This window comes from Gouania willdenowi, chromosome 1 (genome assembly GCF_900634775.1).
Source record: "Gouania willdenowi chromosome 1, fGouWil2.1, whole genome shotgun sequence".
NCBI classification, from domain to species: domain Eukaryota; kingdom Metazoa; phylum Chordata; class Actinopteri; order Blenniiformes; family Gobiesocidae; genus Gouania; species Gouania willdenowi.
In genome coordinates, this window is record NC_041044.1 from 35,600,690 (window position 1) to 35,615,779 (window position 15,090).

The following is a 15,090-nucleotide window of genomic DNA, read 5'->3' on the forward strand; positions in this document are numbered from 1 at the left end:
AGGAGGCGGGACTTTAGCACTTGCTCGGATCTTAGCCAGAACAAAACCTGCTCCTGACCAGGTTAGTCGGTCAGCCTAAGTTACCATGGTGATTTAGCTCTTATGTTAGCGATCTTCGTAGTCCAGCACACACTGATTAAATCCTGGAAGTTAGCGCGATAAAAGGCCGCTAGTGTTCCTCTAACTATGAATAATAATATTTACACACAATCTCTTTAAGTTTTTAAATAATACAAATGAAAAGCATATAATCCAGGTCAACTTCCAAAAAGACTAATAGTTTTTTTCAGATATAGGAAGTGCTTTGAAATGTAAGGGTAATAAATTAACATATATTTCAATCCAACATTGCAGATTTTTCTAGATCCATGACATTAACATAAATTCTGCTCTAATTCCGTAACAACATGACAGTACAGTAAACTAACCTGTCTCATGTCAGTCTGCAGGCACACCTTAAAAACAGCGGTTTGTGCATGTCTTGCACTGACGTGCACGGACAAACCAGCTCTGCATGAATAAAGATGCAAATTGGCCGGATAAAGATGTATAATATTAACAATAAGCGCTTGAAGAAGGGGCACTAATGGTTGCACCATCTCAACTCCTTAATTCACGAGTTGTTTGCAGTAAGAAACCATTTTTATTACTTACTAATTGGTACATCGCTTTTGTGACTTTTATTATGGAATAGATCTTGGAGAAACCAAAATTAGAGCACATAATTTGTATTTTTCAAGAGATAAACACTTGCACAAATTCACTTAATAAGCACCCCCTTTAATTGTACTTGTTTTTATCTGTTTTATTTTGCTGTTTTTATTGTGTTTATTTTAATGACTGCCCTGTACAGTGTCCTTGGGTGTTCTGAAAGGCGCTTTTAAATAAAATGTATTATTATTATTATTATTATTATTATTATTATTATTATTATTATTATTATTATTATCCCATGTAAATCTGGATGGACATAGGTGTTTCTTTCTTGTCACAGTCAAGCAGGTTTCAGCAGTTTTGGAGACTTTCTCACTTTGTGAGCAGTAAATGTCAGTAGACAGGGGCTGCTTTTGTACAAAATAACAACTGATCTTATTATGGGCTGGGCTGTATATGGTGTTAAACTGCGGCTGCGCCCTCATGTGCGCTCCTAGAGGGAGGGAGGGGGGGGAGGGAGTAGACATCATCATGTTGTTGACGTCTCTTCACTCTCTCCAGGTCGGACTGGAGGAAAGACACTGACGAACATCTTTGTAATCTCTTATCTCCTGGATTATTCCTCTGAAAGAGGGGAATTAGACCAGCTCATGGTTTTTGGTCACTTTACGCAGCCTTCCTGAAATCTGTAGGATGATTTATTTACGTACTTATTAGTTTTAGTCGTTTTATTTGTACATTTGGAAGAATTGTGTTATATTGAAGGACTCACATGATGCTAAATGATTGGGATTTTTTGGTTAAAACTATGAGGCGCGGAGTCGGACCCTGGATCAGGAGTCAGAATTTTAGACCAATTGGCACCAGTTTGTCCTCGTGAGAAACTTCTGACCCCCTGGGATGGAAAGAGAGCTGAGACCCAGGCTGTGTTACCTGATTAAAGGAATGCAGGGATATGGATTTCACCTGCACGGAGAGCGCAATAAAGGAGGACAAATCATCCGCACAGTGGACCCCGGGTCCTCGGCCGACCTGGGGGGGCTCCGGGCCGGGGACCGGGTGGTGGAGGTGAACGGGGAGAACGTGGAGAGCCAAACTCATCACCAGGTGAGCGATGGTGATCATGTAATCACTGTTTTTAGTCATTATTACAGACGTCAGGAAAGTGTCAGCGGTGCAAACAAAGACTTGTAGACCTGTTGGACCACTTTCTCTGGCCTCAGGACGAGCACTAAATGGGTCAATGTTTTCCTGGTGTGGGGCTCACTGTTACTTTGTTACCAAAATGAATTACAGTGGATTGAGAATGTAAAATCTTAATGTAAAAAAATAAAATAAAATAATGTAAAATAATAATAAAATCAAATGTAAAAACTCTCGTCACATTTTCATAGCCGAGATGTTATGAACATTTAGCTCACTTTCCTCACATTTAGACCATTTTTCCTTCATTTGAGACAGAAATTCATGTAAAACAGCATGTTTTATATCATTGTTAAAAATGTGTAAACATGAAAAATAAATCTAAATGTAAAGGTTAAATGTAAATCCAAATGTTAAATCTAAATGTTAAATTCATATCTAAATGTTAAATTCATATCTAAATGTTAAATTCATATCTAAATGTTAAATTCATATCTAAATCTAAATGTTAAATTGGTCACCAAGTGTAAAGCTAAATGTTTAGAAAATATGCGTGGCAGGACAGTGGTGCAAATGCAAAGGACCTTGGCGGGTGGGGAGTGTGGAGTGTGGGCAGGGCCTTTTTATGACCAGCTCATTTGTATAATTTCAAAACATTTAGCTTTACACTTGGTGGCCCATTTAACATTTAGATTTAGATTTAACATTTAGATTTAGATTTAATATTTAGATTTAGATTTAACATTTAGATTGACATTTAATATTTAGATTTCACTTTTACATTTAGATTTAGATTTATTTTTCATGTGTACTCATTTTTATATATAATAATATAGAGCATGCTGTTTTACGTGAATTTGTCTCAAATGAAAGAAAAATCAGCTAAGTGTGAGCAAAGTGAGCTAAATGTTCAAACTATGTCGACTATGAAAAAGTGACCAAGTTTTTACATTCAGCAGTTGAATATTCTCTAATTCTCTATAGCAGTGATTCCCAACAAGGGGTTCACTGTGAGGGTACAAGAGCACATTGTAGGGGGTACTGAGAAACATTTATCCATCAACTTCAAAAAAATAATAGGAAAACATTCCTAGGTCCTTTTTTACGCTTTTTTCCGGACAAATTTACCACAAACTAACAATAATATTGCTCAATATAATGCTAAATAAAATATTTCATATTGCAACAGATTCTATACTTTAGACCAGAGGTTCTCAACTCGTGGGTCGAGACCCCAACGTAAGATTCGCTGGTCAATTTTTATTAGGTCATGGGCATTCGAGTTCCTTCGAGTGCTTTTATTATGTAGGGGATTTATTCATGCGTCTGAGTACCTTTAATTCACACCTCCAAGAAAGAGTAGATATTTTAGTGTTTTTTAATACAAATAAATAAATAATCATTTAATGTTTAACTACTAATCAGATTACCAGAAGAAAAGTAATTTTTTTCATACGTTCAGATAAAAGCTGCCGTTGCCTACTTTTTATTTTAAAAAAGCACTATCAGAAGTTTCACTATTATCATCGCAAAATTTCAAAACTGCATTCTGTATAATTTCAATGTAAAACTACAACATTGTTTGTTCTAAAAAAAAAAAAAAAATGCTGTGAACTCCAAAAAGTTCTTCTGATGTGAGTCGAAGATGTCACCATTTTTTTTTTTCTCCACAGGTTGTAGATCGGATCAGGGAGGTGCCCCACCGCACCAGGCTGCTTGTGGTGGACAAAGAAACCGAAGACTACCTCCTCAGCCACGGCCTGGCCTGCACTGAGGACATCGCCATTGAAATGGGAACCCTGTCCCCTCGGCCCTCTCCCATGTCCACGCCCTCTGCCTCCCCCATACCTAGGGAGACCTCCCCCCTGTTAATCAAATCCAAACACTCACTCATGTTACGTCACTCCAGCGTTGGCTCGACCATCAGCATTAGCACAAGCATACTCAAGAGATCCTCCATGATGTCCAGCTCCACCACAGACACAGAGGTAAAGTTCTTGCGGCACAAGGTTTAAAGTTCAAAGTTGGAGCGTTCACAGTAAGAGAGTGGATAGTTTTCTGGAACCAAAATTCAGCCCTGGCATTTTGTGTCCAGACCAGCCCACTACATTATCAGAGGACACCAGATGCCGTTATTAAGTCAGTGATGCTCAACATGTGGCTCTTTGTCTCATTTTTTATTATTATTCCCCCAGAAAACCTTTAAAGGGGGAAACTTTTTAACCCCAATTTTTACCTTTTTTCTTTGGCCATTTTTAAACTTCCTTTGTCCCATTTTTGCCCCTTTTCAAAAAGTTCTGACACTTTTTTCAGACTTTAGCTACCTTTTGACAATAAAAAATATCCCTTTTTTCAAATTTTTTGTCCATTTTTGCAAGTTCTTTATGACACTTTTATCCAATTTTTGTTCTTTCTTTAAATTTTTGGGCCACTTTTCATCCAATTAAGCTAACTTTTGCCCACTAAATACCACTTGTTTCCTTTTCCCCCAACATTTTGCCTCTTTTTGTTCCACATTTTGCCCATTTTCACTACTGTTTGCCACATTTTGCCCATTTAAGCTACCCTTTGCCACTACATACCACCTGGTTTCTCTTTAAATGCCATTTTTTTTTGGCCACTCTTGACTACTTTTGGCCCATTTTAGTCACTTTTCACTCTTTTCTTGCCAAGTTTTTCGCCACTTTTGGACCATTTTTGGCCACCCGTTAATATATCTACCTCAACTCGCTCGTCAAAACAAAAAAAAAAACAGGTAGCGGATGACAGACCCTATTCCTCCCTCTAGTAGTGTAGTGCCATTGCGTACCCCTATTTGAGAAACACTGCACTAGAATAAGGAAATCACAATAATATTTGATAATACCAAAAATACGGAAAAGGTAAACAAAGTAAACAGGGACAAGATAAAAGGATTAAAATCAGTTAAGAAGTTGGTCAACAAAAACAAGAAAAGTGTATGAAAACAAGGTAAAAATGAAAGCATTTGGAGTTTTTAATCACTTAACCGTGATCAAGAAGAAATAAATCACTTGTATTCAACTGTACTCAACTCACATATTCACTCTGAATTTCTCAGTATGAAAATGCGTAAGGCCAAAAACAAACTGGCGACCTGCCCAGGGTGTAACCGGCCTCACGCCCATATTGGCCAGGAAGAATCCTGAACAGGACAAGCAGGTATAAAAGACAAATAAATAGAAAGATGTTTGATTTTACTCAGCCTTCATTTCCAAGAAATAATGTCACCTTTAATATGAATTATGGAAACAAGACATTAAGTCATAGAAGTAAACAATTTGAAGGAATCCTTGGAATAAAGATGATCCTAATATAAAGTTAATGAGAGTGATGGGGTATCGCCATTATCTAAAGTGTGAATGGTTAGTTGTTTACTGTCTGGAGCTTTAAACCCTCTGGCTAATTTGGTGGTTCGATCCCCTTAAAAGATGTATGTTCAGCAAAATCTGCACAACAAACATTACCTAAGAGTAGCAAGAGAGGTTAGTCTAAGCCAGTGTTTCTCAAGTGGGGGTACAATGGCACTGCAGGGGGTACTTGAGAGAGGGAGAGAAAGAGAGAGAGAGAACACAATTTTGAACAACTGGACTTCTATGCTTTTACTTTGTCAAAAAATAATTATCGAAAAAAAAAAGTTTTTGGGGTTGCCAGAAATTCTTGATATCAAAATGGGGTCACGATCCAAAAAAAGGATGGAACCACACTAAATAGTGTTCTATTCATAATATTTTGTGAGATGTCTCACTATGGGATGTGACCTCTGTCTACATTCCTCAGAAGCACTCTATTTCACTATGCCAATTCTGATGGACAGTCTGCTGGGATGACCCTCCCACCTCCTATAAAGCAGGATACGGACAGTGTGCGCACCATTCAAAAACCTCTTCTCCTCTCAGCTATCTGGCGTATCTTAATTCTGACCAGTTTAACTGTCCGCAGACGGGATTTTCTTTCTTCTCCAGTCGCTGACTGGACTAGCGCCTGCTTAAGACCACACAGGTCGAGAAGTGGTTAAAACAGCTCTTACCTTGCTCTGCTCGGTGAGTACTGTCCTTCACTGCCGCAAGGCACGTGAACCTCCCAGCCTCAGCTCAGCTGACTGGCTCCATCCAACGCTGCCGCTTCAGCGCACACGTTGGTCTCCAGCGGCCTCTCACTCCGGTGACAGCCCTCGCTGCTAGCTTTGTGCCGCAAAGCCGGTGCTTACAGACCTCAACACACCCTAGCTCTCCGGGCTCCTGCACACGTCAGTATCCCTCCTGGGCCCTCAGTACAGCCCGGCTCCGGCCCCATTCCACAGTATCCGAGCTTCGAACTCCAGCGACCCAGCTGCCATTCAAAACCCAATGCTGTCCCTGATGTCTTGGATGTTCCGGCTCACTGGCCCCAATCGAAGACGGAGGCCAGAGCGCATACGCGTATTCTTCTGCATCACCTGTCCGATCTAGGATTCATGGTGAATACAGAGAAGAGCGTTTTGTCCCCTACACAGGAAATAGTCTTCTTCGGCGGAGCAGGTGAGGTCATTCAGGGCGTGCCTTACGCTGTTCCAAAAGAACAGATCTGTCCGGTTCAGGTTGTGTCTTCGGTTACTCAGTGTCTTCGGTGCGGTCAGTTTTTCCCAGGTGATGCGAGAATCATTCTGAGGCCCACCCCGGCTTTTGTGCCAAAATTGGTGGGCTCGTGTTCTCCCATTGACTTGCTGGCCTTTTCTGCCTCACAGAGTGAGCAGCGGCCTCATTTGTTGTGTCCTGTTCATGCGATCTGCACTTATATGGGCAGGACAAGGTGCCTCAGGGGAGCGATCAGCTGTTGGTTTCCTGGGGGAAAGCCTGTCACTAAGCAATGCCTGTCACACTGGGTGGTGGAGGTTATTGCTTTGGCTTACTCGAGTCAGGGTCTACAGCTGCCTGCGGTTCTACGTGCACACTTGACTCAGTCATCCTGGGCTTTGTTCAGGGGAGTGTTTGTCCAGGACATCTGTGCGTCGGCAAGCTGGTGCTCGCCCCTTACGTTTGTCCGCTTTTACATGCTGGACGTATCCGCCCCGTGCGTGGCACGGGTGGTTTTATTGTCCTGATGTAATCAGACTTCTACCCTGAAGGCTGGTGCCGCTCGATAAGCATGTCTACACTACGGGAGTTTCCATATCCCACAGTGACACATCTCACAAAATATTATGAAATAGAACTTTAGGTTACTCTCGTAACCCCGGTTCTATGAGTAATATAAGTGTCACCAGACTGCCCTTCTTTCTCGAACAATGAGAAGAGGTTTGCTTATTTGAAAGGTGCGTACCTGTCCGTGTCCTCCTTTTATAGGAGCTGGGAGGTTCCTCCCAGCGGACTCTCACGCTTCACCGGCCAATCAGGATTGGCATAATGAAATAGAGTGCTTCTGAGGAATGTAGACAAAGGTCACATCCCATAATGAAACATCTCACTCATATTACTAATAGAACCGGGGTTACGAGAGTAACCTAAAGTTTCTTTCCACTTATTTACAAAATGAGATTCTTTAAAATGTGTTCTCATTCGTTCATTCCATCATTATGCTCTATAGTTGTTTCTAAGCAAAATATTGTAGTTGGACAAAGGGGGTACTTGGATTCAGAAATGAGAGGAAGGGGGTACTTGAGCCAAAAAGGTTAGAGAACCACGGGTTTCCTGTTCCAGTAAATATATGGTTAGGTAAAAAATGTGTACAACATGGGTAAGATTGTAGGCCTCTATATCATTATAGACATTTTTCTTGGTATAATTTCGCCCCCCATTCACAAACTTCCTTCCAATGTTAATGCTAAAGCTTTAGAACACTGTTTTATGATACTTTAGTGTCTCTTAGGGATGAAAGGGTCTTTTTATGCATCTTCATTCAAACACCTATGTTGTTTTCACCGGAGAGATAAAAGTCTGTCCAAATTGTATTGTATTTCCTGCTGAAAGGCAGAAACTTGGGAGCTGCTTGCTTAGTCAGATTGGCTTGATGGCATTAATAACAGAGCAAAATTAGAAATTTGGATCCCACGGGTAGTGTAAAAGGTTTGTGAATATATTGCCGGGTTTTAAAGAAACTCAGACACAAACTGTATTCAAGAATTTCACCCAATGCATTTTTATCACTCATATACACCTGACCTTATTCATAAATAGAGGCTTTGACAAAGCATCTTTTGTGTGAGTGCTGAGATGAAACCTCAACAACCATTACATTCTAGTACGTGGGAACCTAAAGACATTGGTTTCTCAGCAAAAAGCAATGGCTAATAAACGTGAAAAATACATGTTTTTAGAACAAATAAGGACAAAATAATGATGCATGCATGTAAAACAAAGGTGTACACATTTGCCGGTAGACACCACGTGACATCCCAATGAAAGAGAACCAACTGTCAGTTATGGAGTTCATTGTTTAGACTTTAACAGAAACCAGGGTCCTTTAAGACAGTCAGTTCATGTAAAACTGACAGCTGTTTAGCTGATGTCAGCGTAAATACAGGCTGATCCTTGTCTGGCCGTCTTCTTAGTTACAGGTTCGATGAAATGACATAAAACACAAAACAAGCTGTTCCCATGCAGCGCAGTCACGTTTACACAAAAAAGAAATGACAAACATTGGTTTGTACAGGTACTTAAACTGCTGAATGCATTATTTTTGTGTGGTTTTAAACCGACTGAAAAATGATTGTTTTCTATGTGTTTTCCACCCTGCTAAATAATAATAACAATAATTATTGAATTTTATTTATAAGCGCTTTTAAAAAAGCTCAGACACTTACACTCAAAACAATACACATATGTACAAAAGAAACCAGCAACGACAAAGAAAAATACAGAAAATACAGAAATAAGTAACAATCATAAGTTAAAAACTAGTTTAAGAGTTTTGAGGAGTGATTTGAAGGTTGGAGGGTCATTACAGTGTTGCAGGGAGTGTTCCAGAGGTAGGGGGCAGCTACGGAGAAGGCGCCGTCCCCCCAGGTTCGGTGCTTGCTTTCTGATAGGGAGAGATAGGAGGTTGGCTTTAGAAGAACAGAGGTTGCATGCAGGGGTATGAGGGTCTAGGAGAGCTGTGAGGTAGGAGGGGGCTTGGTGGTTAAGGGCTTTATGGGAGCCAGTGGAGATTTTGAAGGACAAGGGTGATGTGTTTGTGTTTTCCGGTGTGGGTGAGAAGGCGCGCAGCAGAGTTATGGATGTATTGAAGTTTATGAAGGATTTTGGATGATGTGCCGAACAGGATGCTATTGCAATAGTCGAGTCTGGATGTGATGAATGTATGGATAAGGGTTTCAGCAGCAGAAAATGAGAGTAGTGGACAGAGGCGAGCTATGTCTTTTAGGTGAAAGAAGGCGGTTCTAGTGAGCTGGGTGATGTAGTGGTTAAAGGAAAGCTGGTTGTCAAAGATGACTCCAAGGTTTTGATATGAGGGGGGGGAGAGAGAGACTGGAGTGATCTATTGCAAAGGAGAAGTTGTGAAAGGAATTTGTGATGGATTTGTGGCCCATAATTATGATGTCTGATTTAGCATAGTTGAGGGAGAAGAAGTTGGCGTGCATCCATTTCTTTATTTCATTGAGGCAGTTTGTCAGTGGAGAACAGGTTTCATTGGTGATTGAATTGGTGGAGATGTAAAGCTGGATGTCATCTGCATAACAGTGGAAACTGCATTGTTACATTATTAATTATCCAAATCCCATGGTACGTTTATGCAGTGATAAAAGCTACGCCAGTATTCAAATAAATCATAAACACATAATAGAAAAGTATGGCTATTGTTGCAATTAATGTATGCTCAAATTTACTATTTACCAATAGTTAATAAATAATAAAGTATTAATAAAAAAACAACTGTGAAATTATTTCTAAAGACAAAAAATGTTTATAGCTTCAATTGAGTTTTAAAATGAAATCAATAATAAATTACTTTTCAGAAAAGTGCATGAAAATGGTTATAACCGATCATAAGATCATGCAGGCTAAAGCAATAATCTTTCTTTTTTATTAATATCTAGTTTGAAACTACACCACAAAGCATGCTGGGATAGCTGCACTCTTGTTGTTGTAAAAGATTAGTTAGGAATTCATAATTGCTTTCTGTTTCAGTTTCTACCTTGAAAAAAACTGATAAATTAATGAATAAAAATGAGTAGAAAATGATAGAATAGACCCAAGTTAGGTCATTTCACTTGAACACTAAGATAATAAAGTAAATCTATTAGTAGTTAGCAAAAATGACTACACTCCAAAAATCGGTCTTCACAGGGTACTGAATACGCAGACAATATTATTTTGAAAAGTATTATGTCATCATTGTTTAGCCCATCCCACAGGAAGTTTATTAATCCACGGAAGCTCATGATTAATTAATGAGATTACATCACATCTTAAATGTCTCGTTTTATTTTGCCTGCTAATCAATAGTTTTGGTATTGGAAAATTTGGAACAGATTGTTGTGAAGGTCATTGAAGTTCTTTGGTTTGCACTCGATCAGCAGCACGCACAGAACAGGCAGTCTTTGTAACGTCACTGTCGCTCATCTTGCAGCTGACATTCACATCATTGTTCTTGTAAATACAGACGTGATGTAATTGTGGCAAACTGTTAATATTATGACAGCATGTACCCGTGTACATTTGCCTTGCATAAACCCTGTGCTAACCACTGGTACAACCACTATCCACACAAAGGAAAACGTCAATTGTCTTAAAGGAGTCAAATAGAAACTAAAGCAAGAACGTATTGTCTTGTAAGAAATAGTTTAGAGGTAGAGTCTAATGTGAAGTGTAATCTAAATAGAAGGCAGAGATCTTTTTGTGACAGAGTGTGTTTGTTGTGTAACTTCTGTGAAATAGAGAATATAATTAATTTCTTATTCTACTGTTCAATTTAGATTGATTTAGGAGATTTGCTTTTTAGGATAATGTCCCTGATTAATGCTGACCTCTTCTGGTTTGATGATCACAAAAAACTTGCGTTCTGTTTGAGAAAAGGAACCTTCGCTATAGCACAGGGGTATCAACTCATTTTAGTTCAAGGGCCACATACAGTAAGAACTCAGTTTGACCTCAAGTGGGATAATTTGCGAGTTTTTTTAGCTTTTTAAAATAAATTGTGATTTAATATTACTATAAATATTTGCAACCCCCCGATCATGTTTTAGCTACAACTTAAATCGTAATTTACAAAAAGTCCTGTTTTTGCTGTAATTTCTACTTTGATCAAAATCTTCTTGAGGGCCGGACTAGATGATCTTGGTCCACAGGCCTTGAGTTTGACGTATGTGCTATAGCAGATTTTATCTGCAAAGGATGAGGCAGAGTTTACTGTTTACTATTGAGCTGTGAAGAGATCATGCAACTTTGTTTCTGTTATGATTTTTCCTTTGTCTTTTAACTGACCAACACTAAATAAAAGTATCTATCTATCTATCTATCTATCTATCTATCTATCTATCTATATGATCAATGGTGTCAATGAATGAAATGCCTTTGTTTATATCTATTTCTTAAAATATCTTATGTCAGTTGTTTCTTAATGATAGGGGTGTATTTCGTCTGTCTGTCTGTCTGTTAATTCGGTCAAAATGACATATGGAGTAGAGATATTCTGAATCTAAAGATATTTAACCAACACACTCACACTGTCTCCACCCATGTGTTGCCTTCAGTCTCCTGGTAATGGAGCAGAAAGAACATAGAGTTCTGGCAGAACACCCTCAGGTCAGCTTACCGAGGAAGCCGCTGTCCCAACTGTGTCACCAGACGGTCAATATCAGGGGTTACCCTCAGGACAAGAGCTAATCCAAGTTGCACACAGCCAGGATGAACTGGGAATCAGATGATGAGACAGGGAGATGGTTCCTCCAGGGTGTGATTTCTAGAGACTGAGACCTTTGGCTTATTGTTGGTGGCCACTTTCTCCTGATGAACTATAACACATGTACAGTAGGGCAAAAAAGGTTTTAGTCAGCCACCAATTGTGCAAGTACTCCCACTTAAAAAGATGAGAGACCTGTAATTTTCATCATAGGTATACCTCAACTAGAGAGACAAAATGAGAAAAAAAAATCCAGAAAATCACATTGTCAGATTTTTAATGAATTAAATGGTAAATCACTTGGTAAAATAAGTTTTTGGTCACCTACAAACAAGCTAGATTTCTGGCTCTCACAGACCTGTAACTTCTTTTCTAAGAGGCTCCTCTGTCCTCCACTGGTTACCTGTATTAATGGCACCTGTTTGAACTTATCAGTATAAAAGACACCTGTCCACAACCTCAAACTGTCACACTCCAAACTCCACTATGGCCAAGACCAAAGAGCTGCCAAAAAACACCAGAAACAAAATTGTAGACCTGCACCGGGCTGGGAAGACTGAATCTGCAACAGGTAAGCAGCTTGGTGTGAACAAATCAACTGTGAGAGCAGTTGATAGAAAATGGAAGACATACAAGACCACTGATAATCTCCCTCGATCTGGGGCTCCATGCAAGATCTCACCCCGTGGGGTCAAAATGATCACAACACTGGAGGACCTAGTGAATGACCTGCAGAGAGCTGGGACCAAAGTAACAAAGGCCACCATCAGTAACACACTACGCCACCAGGGACTCAAATCCTGCAGTGCCAGACGTGTCCCCCTGCTTAAGCCAGTACATGTCCGGGCCTGTCTGGAGTTTGCATTTGGATGTCTCTCTAACATTTGGATGATCCAGATGATTGGGCCAATGTCATATGGTCAGATGAAACCAAAATAGAACTTTTTGGTAAAAACTCAACTCGTCGTGTTTGGAGGAGAAAGAATGCTGAGTTGCATCCAAAGAACACCATACCTACTGTAAAGCATGGGGGTGGTAACATCATGCTTTGGGGCTGTTTCTCTGCAAAGGGACCAGGACGACTGATCCGTGTAAAGGAAAGAATGAATAGGGCCATGTATCGTGAGATTTTGAGTGAAAACCTCCTATCAGCAAGGGCATTGAAGATGAAACGTGGGTGGGTCTTTTCGCACAACAATGATCCCAAACACACCGCCCGGGCAATGAAGGAGTGGCTTCGTAAGAAGCATTTCAAGGTCCTGGAGTGACCTAACCAGTCTCCAGATCTCAACCCCATAGAAAATCTTTGGAGGGAGTTGAAAGTCTGTGTTTCCCAGCGACAGGACCTAAAACATCACTGCTCTAGAGGAGATCTGCATGGAGGAATGGGCCAAAATACCAACAACAGTGTGTGAAAACCTTGTGACGACTTACAGAAAACGTTTGACCTCTGTTGATGCCAAAAAAGGGTACATTACAAAGTATTGAGATGAACTTTTGTTATTGACCAAATACTTATTTTCCATCATAATTTGCAAAGAAATTCATTAAAAATCCTACAATGTGATATTCTTGGATTTTTTTTCTCATTTTGTCCTCTCATAGTTGAGGTATACCTATGATGAAAATTACAGGCTTCTCATCTTTTTCAGTGGGAGAACTTGCACAATTGGTGGCAGACTAAATACCTTCTTGCCCCACTGTATACACACACAACAGTGTCCACACCTTACACAACAATTGGAAAGAAATGGTGAGAGCCAAGTGTCATTTAATATTTTACTTAAAGTAGTACATTTTTTGTCGTGGAACAGTTTCTTAGAAAAGAGGTCTGCTATATTACATTTAGTTTTTGCCCAACCCTAATCTTCACAATGTATTAAGATCACGAACAACAGCCCTGTAATGGAATCTCTGTGAAAGCCACAATGGTGTGATACAGTGGTTGTTATTCCTTAGATCTCAATAGTTCCTGATTATATGATACAGATATAAAAGCATCCATGTCTCCGTAAAAATCCACAAGTGTCAGAATAAATGACACCCATGTGTTTTTGTCTTTGTCTGCTCTTGACCGGAGTAGAGAACTGATTTCTCATGTGTGTGTGCATTGCCATGAATCTCACGATACATGTCAAGATATGATAAATCCTGATACTGTATATATATATACCTATTATATATATATATATATATATATATATATACTGTGTATATATACTGAATACTAAACAATACATATACGTTTGCAATATCAATGATTACAAATATCACCTTCACAATTACAAAATGGTATGAATACAATTTAAAATTTAAAACTTGTGAAAACAAGTAAATGGTAACTGACTGTAAGTCAAGTACCAATGTCAAAACAAGTGGTACTTTTATCAAACTGTCAAATTATGTTTTTCAAAAAACTGTTTTGCTTCTACAACAGACTCTGATTCTGAAATAAGTTCTTAAATTCTTTTATTTTTTAAAGTAACCACACACACTGTAAAAGTTCCCAGTATGTTTTATAAAAATTAAATGCTATTGACTTCCAAGCTAAAATGCATAGAGGGAGTGAGTAGGTTTAAACAAGGTCTGATTTGGTGTCACGACACCTAGTGACCGGGCGTTTACGTGCTATGCGTATATAACCTCAATTAAGGTTTTGTTTTTTTTTGTTAAAAAACGTAATTTAAAAAATCAATTTGGACGTTTTTTGGACCGAATCCTTACTTCTCGTCCCTACCAGAGTGTTCAAAAACTACATCACATCAGAAGCATAGTCAGTTGTCTACAGAGCAAGTTCCTGGTCCAGATGCTGTAATCGATCTAAAGCATCTCATCTTGAAATCACAATATATTAGAGGGAAAAGAAACAGATCTTTAAGTAAAAAAAAATAAATAAAAAAAACAATCCTCAGGTTTTTACGTCTAATGTGTGTGATCTTTGATAAAAAAAACTTGTTTAGAGCTTTATTGTGTTATTTATTTTTCATTGAGTTTACTGGCAACGTATGAATGCCACTCAGTTCCCTTAGATTTATTATTATTGTTTTATTTTTTATAGCTGCAGGTTGAACCTTCACCGGAGCCGAGCCATGAGCTTCTGCCTCGTCTGTGTCACCTGCTAAAGGGAGAGCAGGGCTTTGGTTTCAACCTTCAGAGTGACAAGAAAAAGAAAAGCCAGTTTGTACTTGTTGTGGACCCGTGTTCCCCTGCTTATCAGGCTGGCGTGCGAGCTGGAGACAGAATTGTGGAGGTACATCTGAATTTTAGCCACTTTGTTCATTTCAGGCAGCACTCCTGATATTGACCAGGTCTGTGCACTGATTGGAGGTGATTGGATTATAGAAGATTAGCTGGATTGAGGCCCAGAGCAGATCGCAGGGTGAAACAACCTTGTTTTGTTTTCCATCCTTGCACGCAACTGTCATTGTTTACTTGGGGTTTTCCTTTTTACCCTCT

The 15,090-nt window shown here is 39.3% G+C and overlaps 1 protein-coding gene across 1 annotated transcript; it reads left to right on the forward strand.

Annotated features, from left to right (window-relative positions):
• Positions 1 to 1,198: 1,198 nt before the first annotated feature.
• LOC114466741 (Na(+)/H(+) exchange regulatory cofactor NHE-RF2-like) lies at positions 1,199 to 14,947 on the forward strand. Its single transcript, XM_028452449.1, has 3 exons — positions 1,199 to 1,761; positions 3,471 to 3,785; positions 14,693 to 14,947. The coding sequence occupies exons 1-3, from the start codon at positions 1,555 to 1,557 to the stop codon at positions 14,930 to 14,932; spliced, it is 762 nt and encodes a 253-aa protein (XP_028308250.1). The 5' UTR covers positions 1,199 to 1,554; the 3' UTR covers positions 14,933 to 14,947.
• Positions 14,948 to 15,090: the final 143 nt, after the last annotated feature.

Excerpts from the sequence above, each read along its gene's own strand:
- LOC114466741 (XM_028452449.1), top strand. The coding sequence starts at position 1,555 with ATGGAAAGAGAGCTGAGACCCAGGCTGTGTTACCTGATTAAAGGAATG. Across the intron at positions 1,762-3,470 it reads AGAGCCAAACTCATCACCAG|GTTGTAGATCGGATCAGGGA; the intron begins GTGAGCGATGGT and ends TTTTCTCCACAG. Across the intron at positions 3,786-14,692 it reads GCTCCACCACAGACACAGAG|CTGCAGGTTGAACCTTCACC; the intron begins GTAAAGTTCTTG and ends TATTTTTTATAG.